At 39.6% G+C, this 18,847-nt stretch overlaps 1 protein-coding gene across 1 annotated transcript in view; it reads right to left on the minus strand.

The window, feature by feature from the left end:
• The window catches only part of col14a1a (collagen, type XIV, alpha 1a), a 109,455-nt gene that overhangs the window by 22,876 nt on the left and 67,732 nt on the right, over positions 1-18,847 (minus strand). Inside the window, exons 30-35 of the mRNA XM_083898982.1 lie at positions 15,291-15,449; positions 13,415-13,492; positions 12,775-12,861; positions 7,727-7,780; positions 3,900-3,995; positions 3,298-3,351 (exon numbers count right to left, since the gene is read on the minus strand). Of these exons, the coding sequence (XP_083755108.1) occupies positions 3,298-3,351; positions 3,900-3,995; positions 7,727-7,780; positions 12,775-12,861; positions 13,415-13,492; positions 15,291-15,449 (528 nt within the window). The remainder of the gene's footprint in view (positions 1-3,297; positions 3,352-3,899; positions 3,996-7,726; positions 7,781-12,774; positions 12,862-13,414; positions 13,493-15,290; positions 15,450-18,847) is intronic.

Here is an 18,847-nt window from a genome sequence, read left to right on the forward strand (position 1 = left end):
ATTTGATGCCAGAAAAGGTCAAGGATGGAGGTGTAGGTATCACTAACTAAAATAACAAGAAAAATCTTCTGAACATCAAATGAAACCTTGGTAAAGTGTAAAAATATCAGAACTTTAAAAGGAAACCCATCTTTGCCAATAAAAGATAAAAGAAAGACATTATTTTTCCAGCTCATAAGTTTGATGAAAGTGCGAGTCTTTAGAGGACAGGGAGATCTGCAGACCGAGGTTACGAGTGCACTGCATCATAATCTACTTCAACACAATGTGCAGGTGGGATGGAGCTGACAGAGCTTTTAGGTGATGTCGGCCCCCACACTCAACACTCGACAAATAATTTGTGGCAATCACTTTAAATGGACTCGGCTGAACAAAATGTCTTGTGGCGTCTACCCGAAAGTAAGAAGTAGTACGCTGAGAGGAAATGTGCACACGTCAGTTTTCCTTCACTTGTGGTCCATGACGTTTTTTTGCACGTTTTAGGCATCCATCCATCCATCCATTATCTACCACTTTATCTTCCACCAGAGGGTCGCGGGGGGTGCTGTGCATTTCCTTGTTAAATGTTGGAGATTAACGCAGGTTTTCAGGTCTTTTTTAACTGATCTACAGTTCGGTTTGATTCTTGTGCCAGATGTCACGCTCATGAATCTTCCTGTGACGACACTGTGACCAATCAGTGGCCGGAAGTCTGTCGACGTCAAGTATAGTATCGGTTCAGTTCACTTGGAACCTTCGCCAGAGCAGGTATTAAAAAAAGTAACAGGTACTATCACTAATGGAAAACCAAAAAAACAAACATGCTGAGTCGAGCCGTGTAGTGGAAAAGTGCCATAAGGCTACAAAAACCAAACAATTATTATTTCAAAGCAATTACATACAAAGTTATGGTATTTAATTTCTGCTATTAAGCCCTCCTAAATGTTACACACTGGTCCTTTACACTTTAATATTCATATGTAGTGATAATGAGTTTTTCAGATAAACAGCCAACTCTCATTCAATGAAATGAAGCTTCAGTGTTAGTTCAGTAATGAGGAATACTCTCTCTTTTTTTTGCTACCTTCAAATTCAGTATTTATGTTTCATCCTGTCTTTTTCTTCTCTCACATCCACACGTGCTCTGTCAGATGTCAGACTGTCAGACTCCAACATTAGCTGGGGCTGTTAACTGACTGATCAAATGTTCATCAGATGGTCGCGTCGATCTGCAAGCAAAGCAACACATCATCCCTCCTAACCTATCATCATGCTGCTGTCTTATTCTTCTCTTCGTGTTTTCGTCCATTCATGCTGCTGCAACAAACTATATTCCTGCTCAGGGTAACTGCAAAAAAACCCAACTCTAATCATCACATTTTGCCTGCAAAATACTGTATTTCATTCATTTCCTGATCGAACGAGTGTTGTTAAAATTTACAGCTTAACCCATGAGTTTATATCGCAGATCTTCACAGATACACGTCGTTCATCACCTCTTAGTCCAAACGTTGTCACTAAAACTGATTAAAGATGTTGCCTTGGTCAAAGTACACTGTAGTAAAATAGATACTACATAAGAAACTGTCCCCACCATTCATTCAACATATCCAATGAAAAATAATAATACAAATAAAATATATAAATGAACAGAAAATAAAATCCTCTGTTACATAGTAACTGGAACACTGACTCTGTTCTTGCTGAAGTCCAGATCTCTCAGAAGAATACCATTAAATTAATTCAGTATTACTGCTGATAGGTTCACTGCCCAATAATGGAGATGCTGGTAATGATTATGCACATCTCAATGACTCCATTAGATCGCTGTGTATGCGTGTGCTCGTGCATGTGTGTTTTGTGTGTGTCAGCAACAAAACAACACACGCACGCACACACACACACACAACTTGATCCTGATGCTCATGCTCTCATTCGCTTCCTCCTCCTGTGCTCGCACTCAATTATGTTGAAACTAATAAGCAGCTTTCTACCTGCGTCTAATTCTGATTAAAGGGAATTTATAATTTTGACAAGGCCCTTCACATCTGCAATAAACAATGATAAAACAAAACTTAAGTAATCATTACTTAAAGAGGCAGCAGCTTCAACTACAGCTGAATTAATTATGTACAGGAAACTAACACTTTCCCATATGCTAATAGTGGCTACGGAGCACAATTATAAATATGTATTTTCCTAATAATCAATGATATAATCATATTATGAGACTGAAATTATAAATGAGTTTTTCTTATCATCTTAAATTAAAGCCTTTGTGTGCCTCAAGCATGGTCTGCACAGACGCAGATAGCTTAGAATAGGAACCAACCAGAACTCATTTTTAATTTCCACATGTATACAAGTTATGGAGTCATTTACATAGATAGTCTCACTCACACACACACACACACACACACACACACACACACACACACACACACACACACACACACACACACACACACACACACACACACACACACACACACACACACACACACACACACACACACACACACACACACACACACACACACACACACACACACACACACACACACACACACACACACACACACACACACACACCAAATACTTGTTAGTTTCTTGATCCAGAAAAAAACCCATGAGAAAATCACTGCATGTCAGGCAGGCTGTAAAAAAGCTGCCCCTCTGGATTAAACTAAATTAAACTAAACCACTGGTCAAAAACCCCATTTAATCCCACTGTTTAAACCAAATGTTCCCTTGTGGGTTAGGGTCGTGTGCACGAGAAGAAAACCGCATCAGACGGTCTGTGACAAACAGCTGATTCTGAACAAACTCGTCATATAGTTGATCACGTTTTAGCACATTTTTAGTAATGAAAAATACAACATAGTAAATACTGGAACATTTGTGACATTTTAGAGGAGGTCTTGCAGTTTTAGAGCAATCACCTCTGATCTAAAGAGAAACAGAAATCACTGAGCGGTATGAAGTTATTGTTTTTTTTCTTAACCTGACTCTTGTTTCTGACACGTGTCACAAATCATGCACCATCTATTTTCCGCTAAATGCAAACATTATTTAGAAAACTGACATGATGTTCTATTGGAGATGACCTTAAACTAGTGATTGAGAACATGAAATTTATGCTAAGTTATAAATCAAGTGTTGTTTTTGCCATCAGCAGACTCGCCCCCTGGTGGCTAACTGCTACTTCCGTCTCATTTTCTAGGCTTCACTTTTCAAACCAGAAGACTTAAATCCATTTGTATATACAGTCTATGATGATTATACTATGTCTATGTTTTTAAGAAAATGTTGTCTCACCAATGGTCCGACCGGGCCAGTCTCTCCTCTTTCTCCCTTCTCTCCTGCAGCTCCCTGCAAAACACAGTGTCATTACATCTCAGCTGGACCAGTGGTCACACAGACAGCAACCAGAGGAACACGAGAGCGAGAGAAACTTTATCATTTATCTTAATATGATGTTCGGGCCACCGCAAGTTCATCGTCAACCACAGCAGCACATTTTGGACGTGTGTAGGTGTCAATTCTCCAAACTGTGTCAGTTGATGTTGGCAGGTGGTTGACAGCTCAGGGCTTAGTCCAGTTACACATTTCTGTGACCTTAAAGCAGAACGGTAGGAGTGAAATGGCTCACAACACACTTTTTGTGACCGTTTCCATCCTAATTTAATTCAGCAGTTATGCTTTGGAATAACAGAAATTATGTTTGTCTTGATCCTAGATACACTTTAGGGATTAGTTTCATTTTGACTTTTTTTTTTTTCTTTTTTGCTACTCCAGCAAAACATTAGGGGAAAGATTTATTATGTGTGAACTTAGCAAAATTGTGACATATGCTACCTTTACACATGCAGCCATGCACACACAGACACAAATATCTGCACATCCAGTCAAAAACTTACAGGGGGCCCTTGAATGGAGAGTCCACTGGGTCCCTGAGGACCAAGTGGCCCTGGGGGTCCAGGAGGGCCGATCTCTCCCACTGGCCCTTGAGGTCCCTGTGGAAAAAAAAAACCCTGTTCATTTTTCACCTTAATTTTCAACATGGACAGGAAATACTCAAAGTGACAAGACAGAAATTGAAGAGTTCATTTTGTCAGTCAAAACGGATCATCCTGCACTTGTTGCTCAATTGACCTGCTGGAAGCCTCATTTGAAATTCATGAAATGCATTGAAAATCTTAATTCTTGTGCTCCTCAGTGACAGACTCAACTTTAGACACAGGAAAGGGTTTACTTTTATCGCCTCCCACAGACTGTTCCATTTCAGTGAACTTATAAGATATAAAATCACACTATGCAACATGTCTCTAACTAACTTAGGTACAACATAAAGGATAATGTACTGTATGTAGATTGAATGTAAATGAAATCTCATGAATTTTTGTGATGACTATGATGCGATGAATACCTGGTCATGAGGAAGGAAAAAGGTAAAATTGTATAGAAGCTAATTATGCAAAGGGATTGAGGTAAGTAGTTTTGAGCGTTCATACATGTTTTGCCTCTATGGCATTTGGTCAATATGTCATTTTTATTGGCTACTTAGTGAATATATTGTAGCAGTAGACACACCAAGAGATGGTCATCCTACATTTCTGACATTGTTGCAGTTTATAATAATCATCTTTAATAATTAACCATTAAAATAGTATGATGTAGGACATTGGTTCTCAAAGTGCGGCGTGCGAGTCAATGACGGCCCACAGAAACATTTCTGGTGCCCCGCAATGAATTACAGTTGATAGTTTTAATCCAGGAGCTACTAAGCTTGTTAAATGTTTATTGGACATTACTGGATACAGACCAATACGTGTAAACTGTAGAACTGTAATCTGGTCATTAAAATTATTACAAATGGGATTTCTTTCTGTTTTTTTTCCTTTGGTGGCCCTCAGTCCAATGTTGGGTTCCTAAATTGGCCCTTAGGTATCAAAACTTGAAGAGAACCCCTGATGTAGGACCACCAGAACCACGACTAAAGAAATCACCACAATTATTCCATGATGGTCATCTTTCACCTGGGATCACCCAAAACTGCAATATATATACTGGACATAAGAAAACTGTGTGTGTCCAAGTTGAAGGCCAGACAAATAACATTAAAATCATAACAAAGCAGACTTATAGATCAAATAAAGATGTGTCATGTTAAGATATTAGTGAACACAATAGATTTTTTTTTTCATAAAATAAAATAAATAGTTTTAAGCATGGAATAGCCTCAGAAGGGCAAAATATCAACTTTGGATGACTGTTTCAAAGTTATATACACATCAGTTCAAGTACTCGTAAAACAACATAAATGTTGTTATAGTGGTAAATATTGTGAGGTAAGTCATTTATGAATCATTCCCATTGAAATCAGCAGTATATTAATGTTATTTCAATCTGGCTGACTTGATTTACTGCGGCTATATTTCAGCAGAATTGAACGTACAGGCCTGTGGTCACATGTATCTTAGCCAATAATGTGCTGTACTCAATCATTTGTAGACGTATAAAGCTTAAAAAGAGGGAATAAAATCCAAATGAGGGGCTGGTTTTCTGTTTTCAAAGTCCACATTTATTTTGTTTAATTATGTTATGGTGACTTGATAAGTGTGGTACTAATAAGTGTGTCAATGGAGGAGCAGGAAAGACATAACATTATTATTATTATCTCATAGGCCAAATAAGGTTATGTGGCCCGTTGGCCCTGAGTTTGACGCATGTGTGATCTTGTGATCTGGTTGTGTCAGTGAAGCAGCTTCACCAATTCATGTGTGTGAGCTGCAGTAAGGATAACTGCGGGAGTCAGAAAATTCCTCTGAACCGCCTCTGATTTGCCGTACTTGTTAGCTCAGCAGCAGTTGTAGCCAAAGTAATCTTCACTCCGGCTTTATTTATTGTCTCACTGCTCAGCCGTACAGTTACTGGAATCATATCATTCTCATCCATGCAAACAGTCACGTGAAACCACGGATCAGAGAGACATGAACATAGAGGAGGGGGAAAACATGTGAAATGTGTTGCTTCAGACAAGACAAATGATGGAATTAAAATAACTTAAAGGTTTATTTTAATAATGGCATAATTTATTTAGCCATTCTACTGTAATGACCAATGCATCCAGACTGATTACCAGAAACTGAGGAGCTGGTCTCATAAAATCTAAAAATACAACAGCTGAAGCTGTAGAGCTACAGACGATAAGGCCAATGACAGCAGGACAGAAAACCACAACAAAAATAACAACAGTGCCAGCACAGAGAGGGCGAACCTACGCCGCTCAGCTTCCCACGGTGTCAATACACGTTCCTATCTCGCAAGGTTAAGAACTGTTCTAAAATTAATTTTTATTTTTAAAAAACGTGTGGGCCACAAATGTAAACATGCAGAAATTTCACCAAAATCTGTCTTTTACTTTTTAAGTTGCGGCCGGATCACTTTAACTGATTCACCGTCACTAAACAGAGACAAAAGGAGGACATTTGGTGGTTTAGGTAAACATCCCTGTTTTCTTAATTGCGTGCTGAAAGGGTTTCAGCAGACGTGGCAAGACGATCCAAACGACCGCTGCAGCTTCTTTCAAAGTATTGTTCCAAAGCATTTGTGAAATATGAGATTGAATTACGATCATGGGGAACCGGGTTTTGGTATTGAGACGTTCCAAGCAGCACCAGCTCATACTGAACGCCACAGTTAGGGAACAGATTATCATAGTGAAGCTACAGCAGATGCAACTCTTCAGTAAAAGAAGATTTGTTGGCAGCGAGTTTGTCAAGGGAAGTTGTTGCGATTAAGGGGGAATTATTTCACACCTCGACATCTTTCCTTTTTTTAATCATCCAGTCACAGGGAGGAGCAGAGGATGGGGCTTGTTCCATCCCTGAAGGCAAATGTGTTAATCAGTTCAGAATCTGAATAAAATGTACAACAAACAAGAGCTTTGCTTCGCCTTGTAGAATCTGCATTATTTAAAGGTGAAGTAAGTAGTTTATAGTGACATCTAGAGGAGAGGCTGACATTTACAACAAAGAACTGCTCCTCTGCTCACCCCCTCCCTTCCCTGAGCGCTACGGTATCCTCAGCTGGTCAAATGTCGTCCTCATCATCTTTCTCCATGTCAGCAGATGAGGTTCGTGAGGCGAGGGAGAAGGCGAGCTACCGCGGCCGTAGCAGACGAAGCGGAGAGAGAGGAGGCGGGACTTCCGCTACAAGTGAAGTGATGCTTGATTTGTTCTCTCGCGTTTGTCTATACAGGCTCTCGTAGAAACATGGCGTCTCGCTGCTAACAGTGGAAATGCAACCGCGGCCCGCGACCATGTTATTTTACATGCCTTTTTGAAACACTACGAAAATGAAACAAAAACTACTATACAGCAACTAGACAATGCAGGAGCACATAATATGTATAAAAAAGTGGATTTTGGGTTATATTAACCCATAAATATTACACAGTGTCCCTTTAAGGATTGATGTACCTTCTTACGCTGCCTTTTTTGCCCCACAAAGAGCTTTGTTAGACGTTTATGTAATAACAAGGCTCTCTGATGTCCAGCCAGTTCAAAAACCGGTGTGGGATTTTTCTAAGATATAGGTGTAAGGTCTGTCTATAAATTCAAGGAAACAATATTATTATGTTTTGTTTGGCTAAATATACTCAGTTCAACGTTTATTCATCCCCCAGGATGATGCAGCCTCACAGAGTCTGAGTATAAGATGCTAAATTGTGTATTTTACTAACCGTTACTCCTGGCTCTCCTCTGTCTCCTCTGGCTCCCCTTATGCCTGGACCACCCTGAAACACAGGAAACACACACACACAAAAAAAAAACCACTGTGAAAACTGCACAAAATCAATATTTGCAAACTGTCTGCCTAAAAAGAGCAGAGGCTGAGAAAAAATATTAAACCCTCAGACACTTTCTCAAACATGGAACTTGGTATTCATTTTTAAAAATCTAATAAAAGTGGACTGGTGCAGCTTTTTGAAATGGCTGGATTATAAATATGATGAACAGAGGCCAGCGATGATCTGTGCTGTAACTGTCCCTGTGAGCCATACACTTTATTACTCTGCATCTGGAAGTAACAGTAGGAGTCTGCAGCAGCAGCAAAACTCTGGGCTGACCTCTCCAGCCCAGTGGTTTATCCGGGGACACACGGCACACATCTGTTAATCATTGGCCCATTTGGGATACATCCTCTTCCTGTGTTTGCTTAAATAGGTCTCCCCTGGGAACAAGGTGGGGGGGGGGGGTCAGGGAGATTAGCTTCAAATATCAGTAGTATACAAATAACTATAAGAGAAGACAAAGAGAAGAGGCTCAGAGCTGTGGTAAAAACAATAGCGCTCTCCAAATGGAAGGATTGCATACGAAGCTAATTAGACTTTTACATTTTTTTCCCACCAGTTTCTCTATTGCATATTAGAAAATACTGTGCAATTCTATTTTTGTCCTGATTTATAACAATGAAAAGCTCATACCCACCTAACTATTTACCCATTAAAAAAATATGAACCCTTCCGTTATCATCGCCAACAGGATTTGGAGTGCGTACTTCTCAACTCCTAGACACTTTGGTTACACCTAGAAAATTCAAGGGGTGTCCAGGGTGTGACCTGCCTTTGGCCTTATAGCAGCTGAGACTGGCACAGCACACCCTGTAACCCTCATGTGGAGGATAAAGATAAGATAAGATAAAATAAATAATAAATCAAAATAAATCCCATATAAATCCATCCATGCATTGACATTAGCAGATCTCTGAGGGCCGTGCACACAAACCAGAGCGTCTGGGTACATCGAGATGAAAACATCTAAACTTTTTTGAACGCAGTGAGGGATTTCGATGCATCTTTTGATACTCGGGCCTAAGAAGTAGGTCAAACTGGTCTTTGTTGACTGAAATATGGTGTGAACGCCTTTCTTTCAGACAAAGCTCCTGAGCCATGTGGTGAAGGAGAGGATGCGCGCACACACTCACAGGGAGCAGCGCAGTTGTTGCGAGGGAAATGCAGTGCTGATAATCCATTGTCTTTGTTTTGATTATTTTTCATAGTTTACTGTGTTGAATAATTTAGAGAGGCTGTGGCAACGCGTCTCAGCAGCTCCCAGGTTTTACTTGCTTAGCAACGGACGTGAGAGAAGGCCGACCCAAAAACACCTCCACACATTTTAATGTGCTGTACGTAAACAGAAGCTGAACAGGATTCTGGTTCTACCTTTGCCTATGTGGTTGAAATGGAATTTAATGGATTTCCATTCATTTCCTTTAAATTCTCCTTTTGGCAGCGAAGAGACAATAACACATTTTAGATAACTAATGGAACAAATGTTTTCTTTAATTAAAGGCAACACTTATGCCTTTATCTATTCATGACAGGAATAAAGCAACATGTGTTATTCAAAATGATTGATTATGTTTATAACTTCAGCAATTTGTCTCCACAAGTAGTTTTAATGGATTTCTGAGCGACACTGAAATTAGCTTCCAACAGCAGTATACAAATAACTAGGGATTTTTTATGGGTCTTTGTTTTAAGAAAAAAGAAGAGGAGGAAAATGCACCTCTATAAACATTTAACGAAGCAATTTACATTTTAAAGCAACTTTTGGATCTGGAACAGCATGGGCACAATCGAGTTTTAACAAATAGAGATTGTGGGCCTGGAATGTCTTTGCAATGCCAGATTGATTGCTGACTGATGCTGGGTATCGAGCTGAGTCTGTACCAAATCAGGCAGCACGAGCTGCAATTCAGCTCAGGCAATCAATACTATTTCAAACATGACTCACAGTTATAGAAAACTGTAGTCGCCTGCTGCTGTGCAAGAGAGAAAACCATTTACAGTGAACACACACGTAATATACTCCTTGTCAATACAATATTACCATACTTTTCGCAGACTAAAATAAAGGTTGTCTGTGTTGATATAAAATAAAGATTTTGTCTCGTATTTTAAGATTGTCATTTCCTAATAAGTGATGATATTCCTGCTCTCCTGCTCATGTTGCCTTCCAGTTGTCTCTTCATAACAACGCCGTGTGTTTAGAGTCACTACAACAGGTAAAGAAATGGAGATCCGAGTATTTAGTCAGCTTTATTCACACTCCTCAGCTCATTGCAGTGTGCAAAGTCCCAACAGCACAACAACAAGTCCCGTGTACATCAATGTTTACACTAAATCTCTCTGTTTTCACAGTCTGTTTAAGGTTTCCGTGTCTGTATGAAGTTTTTCTTCCACAGGGGGATACAATACATTTTATTCTGTTAACAACCATTATACTGTTTTAACAGGGGGAATGGCACTGCCTTTTCATCCCTCCTCAAAGCCCCACTGACTGCTGCACAAAAGTGGCTGAGATTTTGTCAATAAACCATTCATCTACACCTATATGCTGCAGTTACAGTGTGATTTAAGAAGCCCTTTCTCTGCCAGAGAGAGAGAGAGGGAGGGAGGGAGGGAGAGGGAAAGAGAGAGAGAGAGAGAGAGAGAGAGAGAGAGAGAGAGAGAGAGAGAGAGAGAGAGAGAGAGAGAGAGAGAGAGAGAGAGAGAGAGAGAGAAACCAATATAGACACAGAGACAGACGGAGGCACAGGGAGGAATAAAATGAGAGAGACAGAGAAAAAGTGCCTCAGGCTTTGGGATGAAGTGGAGGCAAAAGGGAAAAAAAAACAGAAAAGGAGAAAAGAGTTTGAGGCCACAGAAATAAACGTGGTACAAGGTGTGGAGAGAAAACATGAACAAAGTCACAGAATAATGAAGTTTAAAAGCTTTTCTGAAAAGAAATGAGCGAATTCGTTAAATTTTCTAAATTTCTATCACGGTATCTTCAAGTTAAATTTATTAATCAGAAGTTACCACATAAGTTGAAAAATAAACGTTTTGTTTACATATTTTCATGGCTGAGCTGTTTGCCTGTAGTAAAGATGACATTTTTAGTCAAAGACTGTGGATATAAACCTGTAGATGAGTGAGTAGATCTGACTCATCACACAGGGATGAAAAGGGGGGGGGGGGATTTTAATTGACTGTGATAAACTCAATCGCTTTATAATTACTGTGGTAGAATCACATCCTCCTCCTATGCCCTCAGCCCAAATGGTTGGAGACAAAGAGAGAAAACTTAAGCGAGGGGAAGAAAAAGAAAGCTTTCGAGGCACGGGTGGGAGAGGAAAGACCAAATCGTGAGAGAACGATAAAGAAAAGGAGAAAAAGGAGAAAGAATACAGACAAAAACGTCTCAGGCTATAAATGAGCTCATTTACTTGCTCTCAACCCTCAGCCTCTATCAGGTCATACCTGCTGCTGCGTGAGAGGAATACAGCTCCTACACAAGATCATTCCTCTTTCTCTAACAAATGCCACGCCAATAGAAACACAAAGATTTGGTGCAATCCATAAGAAATAACAGCTTTGAGAGCCACTGCTTTCATCTGGTCTCATTAATCACTGAGGGATTAAGATAAATAAATGATATATAAGTATTTTGTGTTTGCAACCAACAGGTTTAGACCATTCTATTGTCTTATTGTAATTGCACACCAGTTAGTAGCTCCCACTGCCATTGAAGGACAATAAAGTTTCCGTCTGAAGTGACTTTTCTAACAATCAATTGTAAACTTCACTGAGGGAAATTAAGTTGTTTTAAAAACTGCCAGAGCAGCTGTCTGACTTTAGAATTTACAAGCTGCATCTATTACTGTTAGTCTGGACATTTTCTCCAGAATAGATCAGCCAAGTCAATGAGTGAAAAACCAATATAAAGACAAGCTATAGATCTTTAGCACGGTTATAAATCCACATGATGTAGCAGCACAGGCTACGTTCACATTAACAGGCTGAAGTGACTCTTAACCGATTTTTTTTTTTTCTGTTGACGACGTCTATTTTTTTTTCACAGCTGTGAAGGCAGAGAAAGTGCATCATCAATTCTGATTTTCATCTGTGTCACTTCATTACGTGGTTGTAACATGAGTGAGAGCAGTCATATCAGACCTGCATAAGCAGCATGGCTCTATCACACAATGGAGGCAAGTGTTGTTCTCTCGAGCGACATCTCACCCACAGATTTGCTGTGACAGCTTCCATTTCTGTAATTTCCCCTATGGGGGATCAATAAAGGTACATCTTCTCTTATCTCACCTTATTGATCGTCCACTTAGTCAGTAATAGCAAGTGTTTTCACAAATATGACATTTTCTTGTTGATGATGATGCATACAGGAAGGTGTTGGCAACACTTGGTAAGTAGTATTATTAGAGTAATATTAGGGTAGTATATCCAAGTAACGAAGGTATTACACTGATAATACTTATTAACAAGCCACATGGATATTAATCTGGAAATGACATGGTATTATGGTAAAGTTATCGCCTTACAACGACACTGTGACATGAGAAAAAAAAACAAAAAAATGAAGAATTTTTTTGGGGGGGAAATCTCGAGTAGTAGAGATAGATCTTGAGTTTCCAAAATAAATAATACATTTGAAAAAATACATTTATTTTTTTTTCATAATTTTTTCGGAAACTCGAGATCTCGACTTTGAAACTCGAGATTTCAGATTATAATTTTTTTTTTTTTTTTCTCATTTCAATTGGGGGCTCCGTACTATTACCCTTGTTATTACGAAATTACATTAAAAATCCATAATAAATGGGGCTTAGGGCCCCATAAAAGCTTGGTCCGGCCATGCACTGGACCAAAATAGTTTAAATGATCAATTTATTAATTAAATTCACATTAATTAAGTAACTGAGTGAAGAAACAGTGATGTTTTTTACCGGGGGTCCAGTGGGTCCAGGGGGTCCTTTACTGTCCTGAGAGCAGGTACAGGCATGAGGCAAGGGAGGACACTGCTTCTCAACTCTCTGAAGACACAGAAACACACACACACGTATAACACCAGTGTTACATACAATAATTGGTATCAATTATCAAACGGTTTCATTCACCAAGGTGAGTGAAAACATTTCTCTCTGAACATCGATATGAGCAGAACATTGATGTTTTACAGTCACTGATAGCTGCACTCAACCAGGTCAGACATTTGTGTGAGTGTGGACGACAGAGATATTGACTCTACAAGTGCTCATTTGGGGGAATTTATGCCACATAAATTAAATTACCCACCTCACCACAAGTGGTGCTAACAGTGGCCAGTGCTTATTGTCTTTCATTGAGTACAGTGTCCATGTAAGTTGGCTTTAATCCTGGAGTCATTATAACTCAGTTTGATTGAAAGCCCAATTATCACTCTCACTATCTAATGCTGTGATACTCACAGCATCAGACCAGTGTGCTCTTAGAAAAGAGTGCAGAGGAGTGAAATTATGTTTTGAAGTGAATATAAATTTGTGAGTGTGTAGGTGTGTGTGTGTGTGAGAGAGAGAAAGTAAGCACTGTGAAGCATGTGTTTCTTACCAATGCTGGCAGCTCACAGCACTTATCTCTGTTGGCCCAGGACGTGCTGCAGATGATGTCAAACATCTGGAGCTGGAACTAAAAACATGCACACACACAAACACACATCAGCTCTGTCTTTACAGTGTTTTTAGTTCACACATTTCAAAGGACAAAAGTGAAAGTGATAGAAAGTAATTTGTGATATTTTGAAACAATGGGTTAAAGATAGTCTTAGCTCAGTTTCTGAAGTTAATCGGAAGGCTCCGCTATCTATACTAAACTAGAGTTTGTTATAAATTATGTCATGGTTTTATGTCTGATTCATTTCTAAGGTGGTGCTGACATTAACTGTTTATCTTATGCTGAGGATTCAGCATTTCTGACCATTGAGAAACCAGACATCCCCCATTACATCAAGCTTAAACTATGGAAAACCCCCACTTAGACAAGAATTACTTTAAAACTATATAATCTGGGGAGTTACAGTATATACACAAACACGTTTACAGAGTAAAGGGAGATTCATCTAATTGGTTTTTCTCTCTGCAACCTTTGTTCACGTGGTCATTAATCATTTTAAATGTAGGGAAACTGCTATGCATTGTGCCTGATTTCATCAAGTTTATTCTGTGTATTGAGTTACGTGTTGTTGTAAGTCTGATGGACAGTAATTGGTTCAGTCTTTAAGTGAACTTGATTTAGATGTCTCAGGTGAACAGTAGTGAAATTCAATTAAAGATAAAAGGCAATTAGCGTGAGCTTTGTCAATTCATCACACAAATTGTCATTTTTATTGAAAAATAACAACACATGGAAAATTTGAGTCAAATGTTTATACGTCTGGGGGAATAATGGCCGGCCTCTCAGCTTGTGTGAAATGGTTTTCTTCCTGGTAATTATATTCCTCCTTTCACAGCACCACAGGGCATCTTTGATGAGCGGAGCTCTTTCAGTCAAAGTTGAGCTCACATCGACAGCCACACTGTGATCAGGTTTTTGACCCAGATTCATTGGAACAGTGCGGCGGCTGATTGTCACCTTGAGAGCATTGAAGTCCTGATACTCAGACTGAGGTACTTTAATCAACTCATCACCTGGAACTGTACAGATTTACTGTCACAATGAACAAGAAACACACTCCCAATTTAAGAGGATCGAGGTGATAATTAGTTCTAAGAAGTGTCTTCTCCAATATGAAGGTGTTGTATAAATAAAGTTATACAGACTGTGGTTTGTGTGATCTTAGATAGGGAATCAGATTAGTGTCAAAGGTTGCAAGCGTCTAACAAAAAGTCACATTTCCTTTATTTTACCTTAGAAAACCCTCATGCAGCATTTTCCAGCTGATCATTTTCTGTGGAGCAGGTCAGAGATATAAATGTACTAATAGTGGAGCTAAGTATTCCCAGAGGCACAGGATATCTCACCTTATCCCCTCTCTGTGCAATTGTGCCAAAAGTTTCTTATTTTAATGCTCACGCTCCTTAATGGGTACAGCTCAGTTAACAGAGTGTATGTGAAGCATACTGTTCATTCCCACACCGCAATAAAATAACTAAGTAAATCATGGAAACGGTGTCCGATATTTATGGTAGCTATTTTACAGGCGATGATGATTCACCTATGCACACACGCATGCACGTGCACATTAGGTTTTCTTTAACTGTAGTTTCTTTACACTTGCTTTAACTGTAGTTGGCATCACACAGCCAAGCTGTCGGGGAAAAAAAAGTGTTTATTTTTTAATAAACTCTGACTGTTCTGATAATGACTCTAATGTCTGGAGGAGACCTTTTAAATATTCATGAGCAGCGGGAATCTGAAACAAACACAACACATTCGCAATTTTCCCGTTGTGCACTTAACAACAACACAGATATGAATTCCTACTGACTGGAGCGGAGTTGTCCTGTGAGCCTCTGTCGCGAACCATCCTTCCGAGGATCTCCACCCCGTCTGTGGTGATGTTGCCAGCTGCGTTGATGGATTTCTCTCCAATCGCAGAACAATCTAACACCACCTTCACAGATGTCTTACTGATGATGACATGGAGCTGGATGAGAGACAAAGAGCAATGGTTATTGTCAGAGAAACTATCACTGGCGGTCTATGCAACAGAGATACAAATTGGCTTTCTATTTTACTTAATCAGGTATTTTGTCTCAATTGTTTTAGTTTGTGCGACAATAATTGGTGCTTTAAATATACAAACAGCTCAATATAGCATCAGTAAAGCATTGCCATTTAAGTGGAGCATTTTCAGGTCCTACTTCTGCCTGATAATAGACTCCTGTGTCTCTGGTGTGTATATGCACCAACAGGCTACCTAATAACTGACTAATCAAAGTGACAATGAGTGAATCTTTTTTTACCTAAAAGTACAAATTAGCATACTGAGAGTTAGTCTCTATGAGCTCAAATTGCCAGTGCCATGAACCATGAAATTCAACCAGTCATACGTTTAATGAGCAAAGAGTGATAGAGTTCACTATTAGCATCTGTGTTCATTTGGTTTTATTTATTTTTCAAGATCTTGCTGTTTCACACCCTCAGTAAAGAAAAAGAAGAGGAAAACAGGGTTTATGTCACATGGACATGAATGCATGTGCAGCATATACACCTCTGTACATACTGCAGTATGTCTGGAAAATGTCATATTTTGGTGTCAGCATCGCTTTCTTGGCTGACGTCCGAATGGATGCTTCATAATGAGTTTCTGTTCTCATCCTCCATTCTGCACACTTCACTGAGCATGGTGTGTGTGTGTGTGCGTGTGTGTGCGTGCGTGTGTGTGTGTGTGTGTGTGTGCATGTCGGTGAGTGTGTTGTACACTCATAATAAAGAAGGATGATGGAAATCCAGTGAGAATTTTGCAAGTATTTTGTGTCATTTACACGTTAGTCATAATATTACAGGCTTTATAGGGGATGATTTGTATGAGTGTGTGTGTGTGTGTGGGGGTGTGTGTGTGCGTGTGTGCGCACAGCTCCAGATGTGAACACCGTCATTCACTCTCCTTCACTTTATCTGCTTCCTCAGTTTATTCTTTAAAGGACTCATTATATCCTATTTCTCCAAGTTAAACTAGTTCCCTGGTGTCATAATGAACATGTCTGCGACATGCTTTGGCAAGTAAAATGATGATGAAACTTAACGGACAAGAAATTACATCAGCCACAGAGGCTACTGGGAGCTAACAGCAGTTAGCATTTGGAAAAGTGATCATTTACAGGCTCTAGCAGGCACATTGCTGTCATATATAACATGTATCCACTGGACAGATAAATCCTCTGAGGCTGGAAGTTTGTGTAGAACTCTGTGCTGCACTGTGGAGCCAAGAATAGAACTTTTTGTGGACTTCCGGTTTTCGGATACCGTTGCCCTCGCCAGCACTCTCCAGTTTTACGGACAAAGCAGAGCTCCACGAGACAACAATTCCAGGAATTAAGTGCATTGTGACGTCCCAGTGAGCACGGAAGTCAACATCGCATGTTTTATCTCCTGTACTTAGACTGAGGAGGACCACAAAAACATGAGCGAGACATCTTTTTTCACACTTTGCCGACTGATAGGACCTCCAGAGTCCCAAATATAAGGATTTAAATGATTACAAAGTAGATTTTGCATAATATGGGACCTTTGAAAGATGAAAACTGTGAACCATTTCTCTCTTCTAAGTCACTGTCTATTTTCAAGCATTTCTTTTGTCATATCTATTCTTTCATACGAACTGTGTTTTGCATGAAACACGAAAAACCCTAAAATCGTGTGATGTGATTAGCTGTCAAATTCAGCTTATCACATTCAGATTAAAGATAGTATTCAACAATGCTACTGAGAGCCGGGATCAGTTTTGGCCCATAAATCAAGAAGGTACCAACAATCAAAGCAGAGAAACATAAGCAGTTGTGTTTCTCTGTTGTGTTTTTTTTTTGCTGCATCCACGCTGCTGCTGCTGGCAGGTCAGATTATTGCTGGTGGCTGTCTTCAAGATTCATCCACAGTTAATACTCCTGCCAGCACAAGATGAATTAGCCTCTACCCCCGCCCCCCTCCTCTCTCTCACACATGCATTATATGGACGAACTAAATTTCACAGTCTTGTGTTTTCTAACTGTTGTCTTAACGCATCAGCACTATCTTTCTGGAATATGAAGCACCACATTTCTTTACATCCATCATTTTTTTTCCCCCTTATCATTTTCAGACTGAAGATAAATTGCATTTTTATTTTGAAAACCACGGACACTGCTACTTCATCTCTGTTACGCTGCGCATATGACAATGATAATCTCACACAATGAGCAGCTCTGTTAACTTTGATGGCAACAGCACTGAGCTATCAACTCGACGTTATCTTTAGCGACGAGAAATGTAAAAGCGAAAGCCTGAAGGAACCACGGGGACACTTTTTTGTACATATACAATACAGTTTATTGTCCCTGCGAGGACGTTTGTCTAGATGTCAAGTGCTGAGTGTAAGAAACAACTTCCAGCTGCACAAACTGCAGATTCAGAAAGTCATAAGCGAATATTACAACTAGAGAAAGCACTCAAAGAGTGAAAACCAAGGCTGCTCGTTTTCCCACAATGTCATGATTCAGATTTTGACCAAACTACACAGGAACATGGACCTACATGAAATACATCTGCTGTTTTCCACACAAAATATATAAAAAATTGCTCCTTCAAATCAATTCTTTAACTACATTGCCAGACAATTTTATCAAATCCATCCATCCATTATCTACTGCTTTCTCCTGCACAGGGACGCGGGTCATGTGCCAGTTGACATAGTATGAAAGACAGGGGACACACTGGACAAGTCGCCAGTCCATCACTTGGGCCGACACACTGAGACTAACAACCATTCAATCCTACACACATTTAATTAACCTCTATATGTTTTTGGACATGTGGGAGGAAACCAGAGGGAGAACAGAAAGGCCTGGACCGGGACACGAACCAGCAACCTTCTTGCTGTGAGTAAACCGTGAGTAAATGTGATGAGAATCCACCAACATTATTTCAATTTTAAATTTGGTGAAATGTTTATACTGTTCATTCTTCCTCGTCAGCTTCATGGAAAGATGACTAGAAAAGCTTTTTGACTTTTCGTTAGTTTGTTTTATTTGCAACTGCGATTGGGTGCTACATGTTTTGTTTCTAGGAAGTACAATTTATGCTGCAAATGAGAACCAAGCTGCCTTGCGGCTACAAAAGCTTAAGCAGATACAGCACATGAGACATAAGGGGAAAAATAACACAAAAATAAAAGTGAAAATGCACAGGATTGTGTGAATGAGGATGAAGTGCATTAAAACAGAGCCCAAATCAACAAAGAGCAGGTGTGCAAAGGCCTTCAAAGGGCTAAATAATCAAACAGGTGACACTTAATGACATCACCCACGTGTTGCTCATAACTTTAGGCAAATTGGAATGGACTGAATA

This window comes from Microchirus variegatus (genome assembly GCF_963457635.1).
Source record: "Microchirus variegatus genome assembly, chromosome: 1".
Classification (NCBI taxonomy): Eukaryota; Metazoa; Chordata; class Actinopteri; order Pleuronectiformes; family Soleidae; genus Microchirus; species Microchirus variegatus.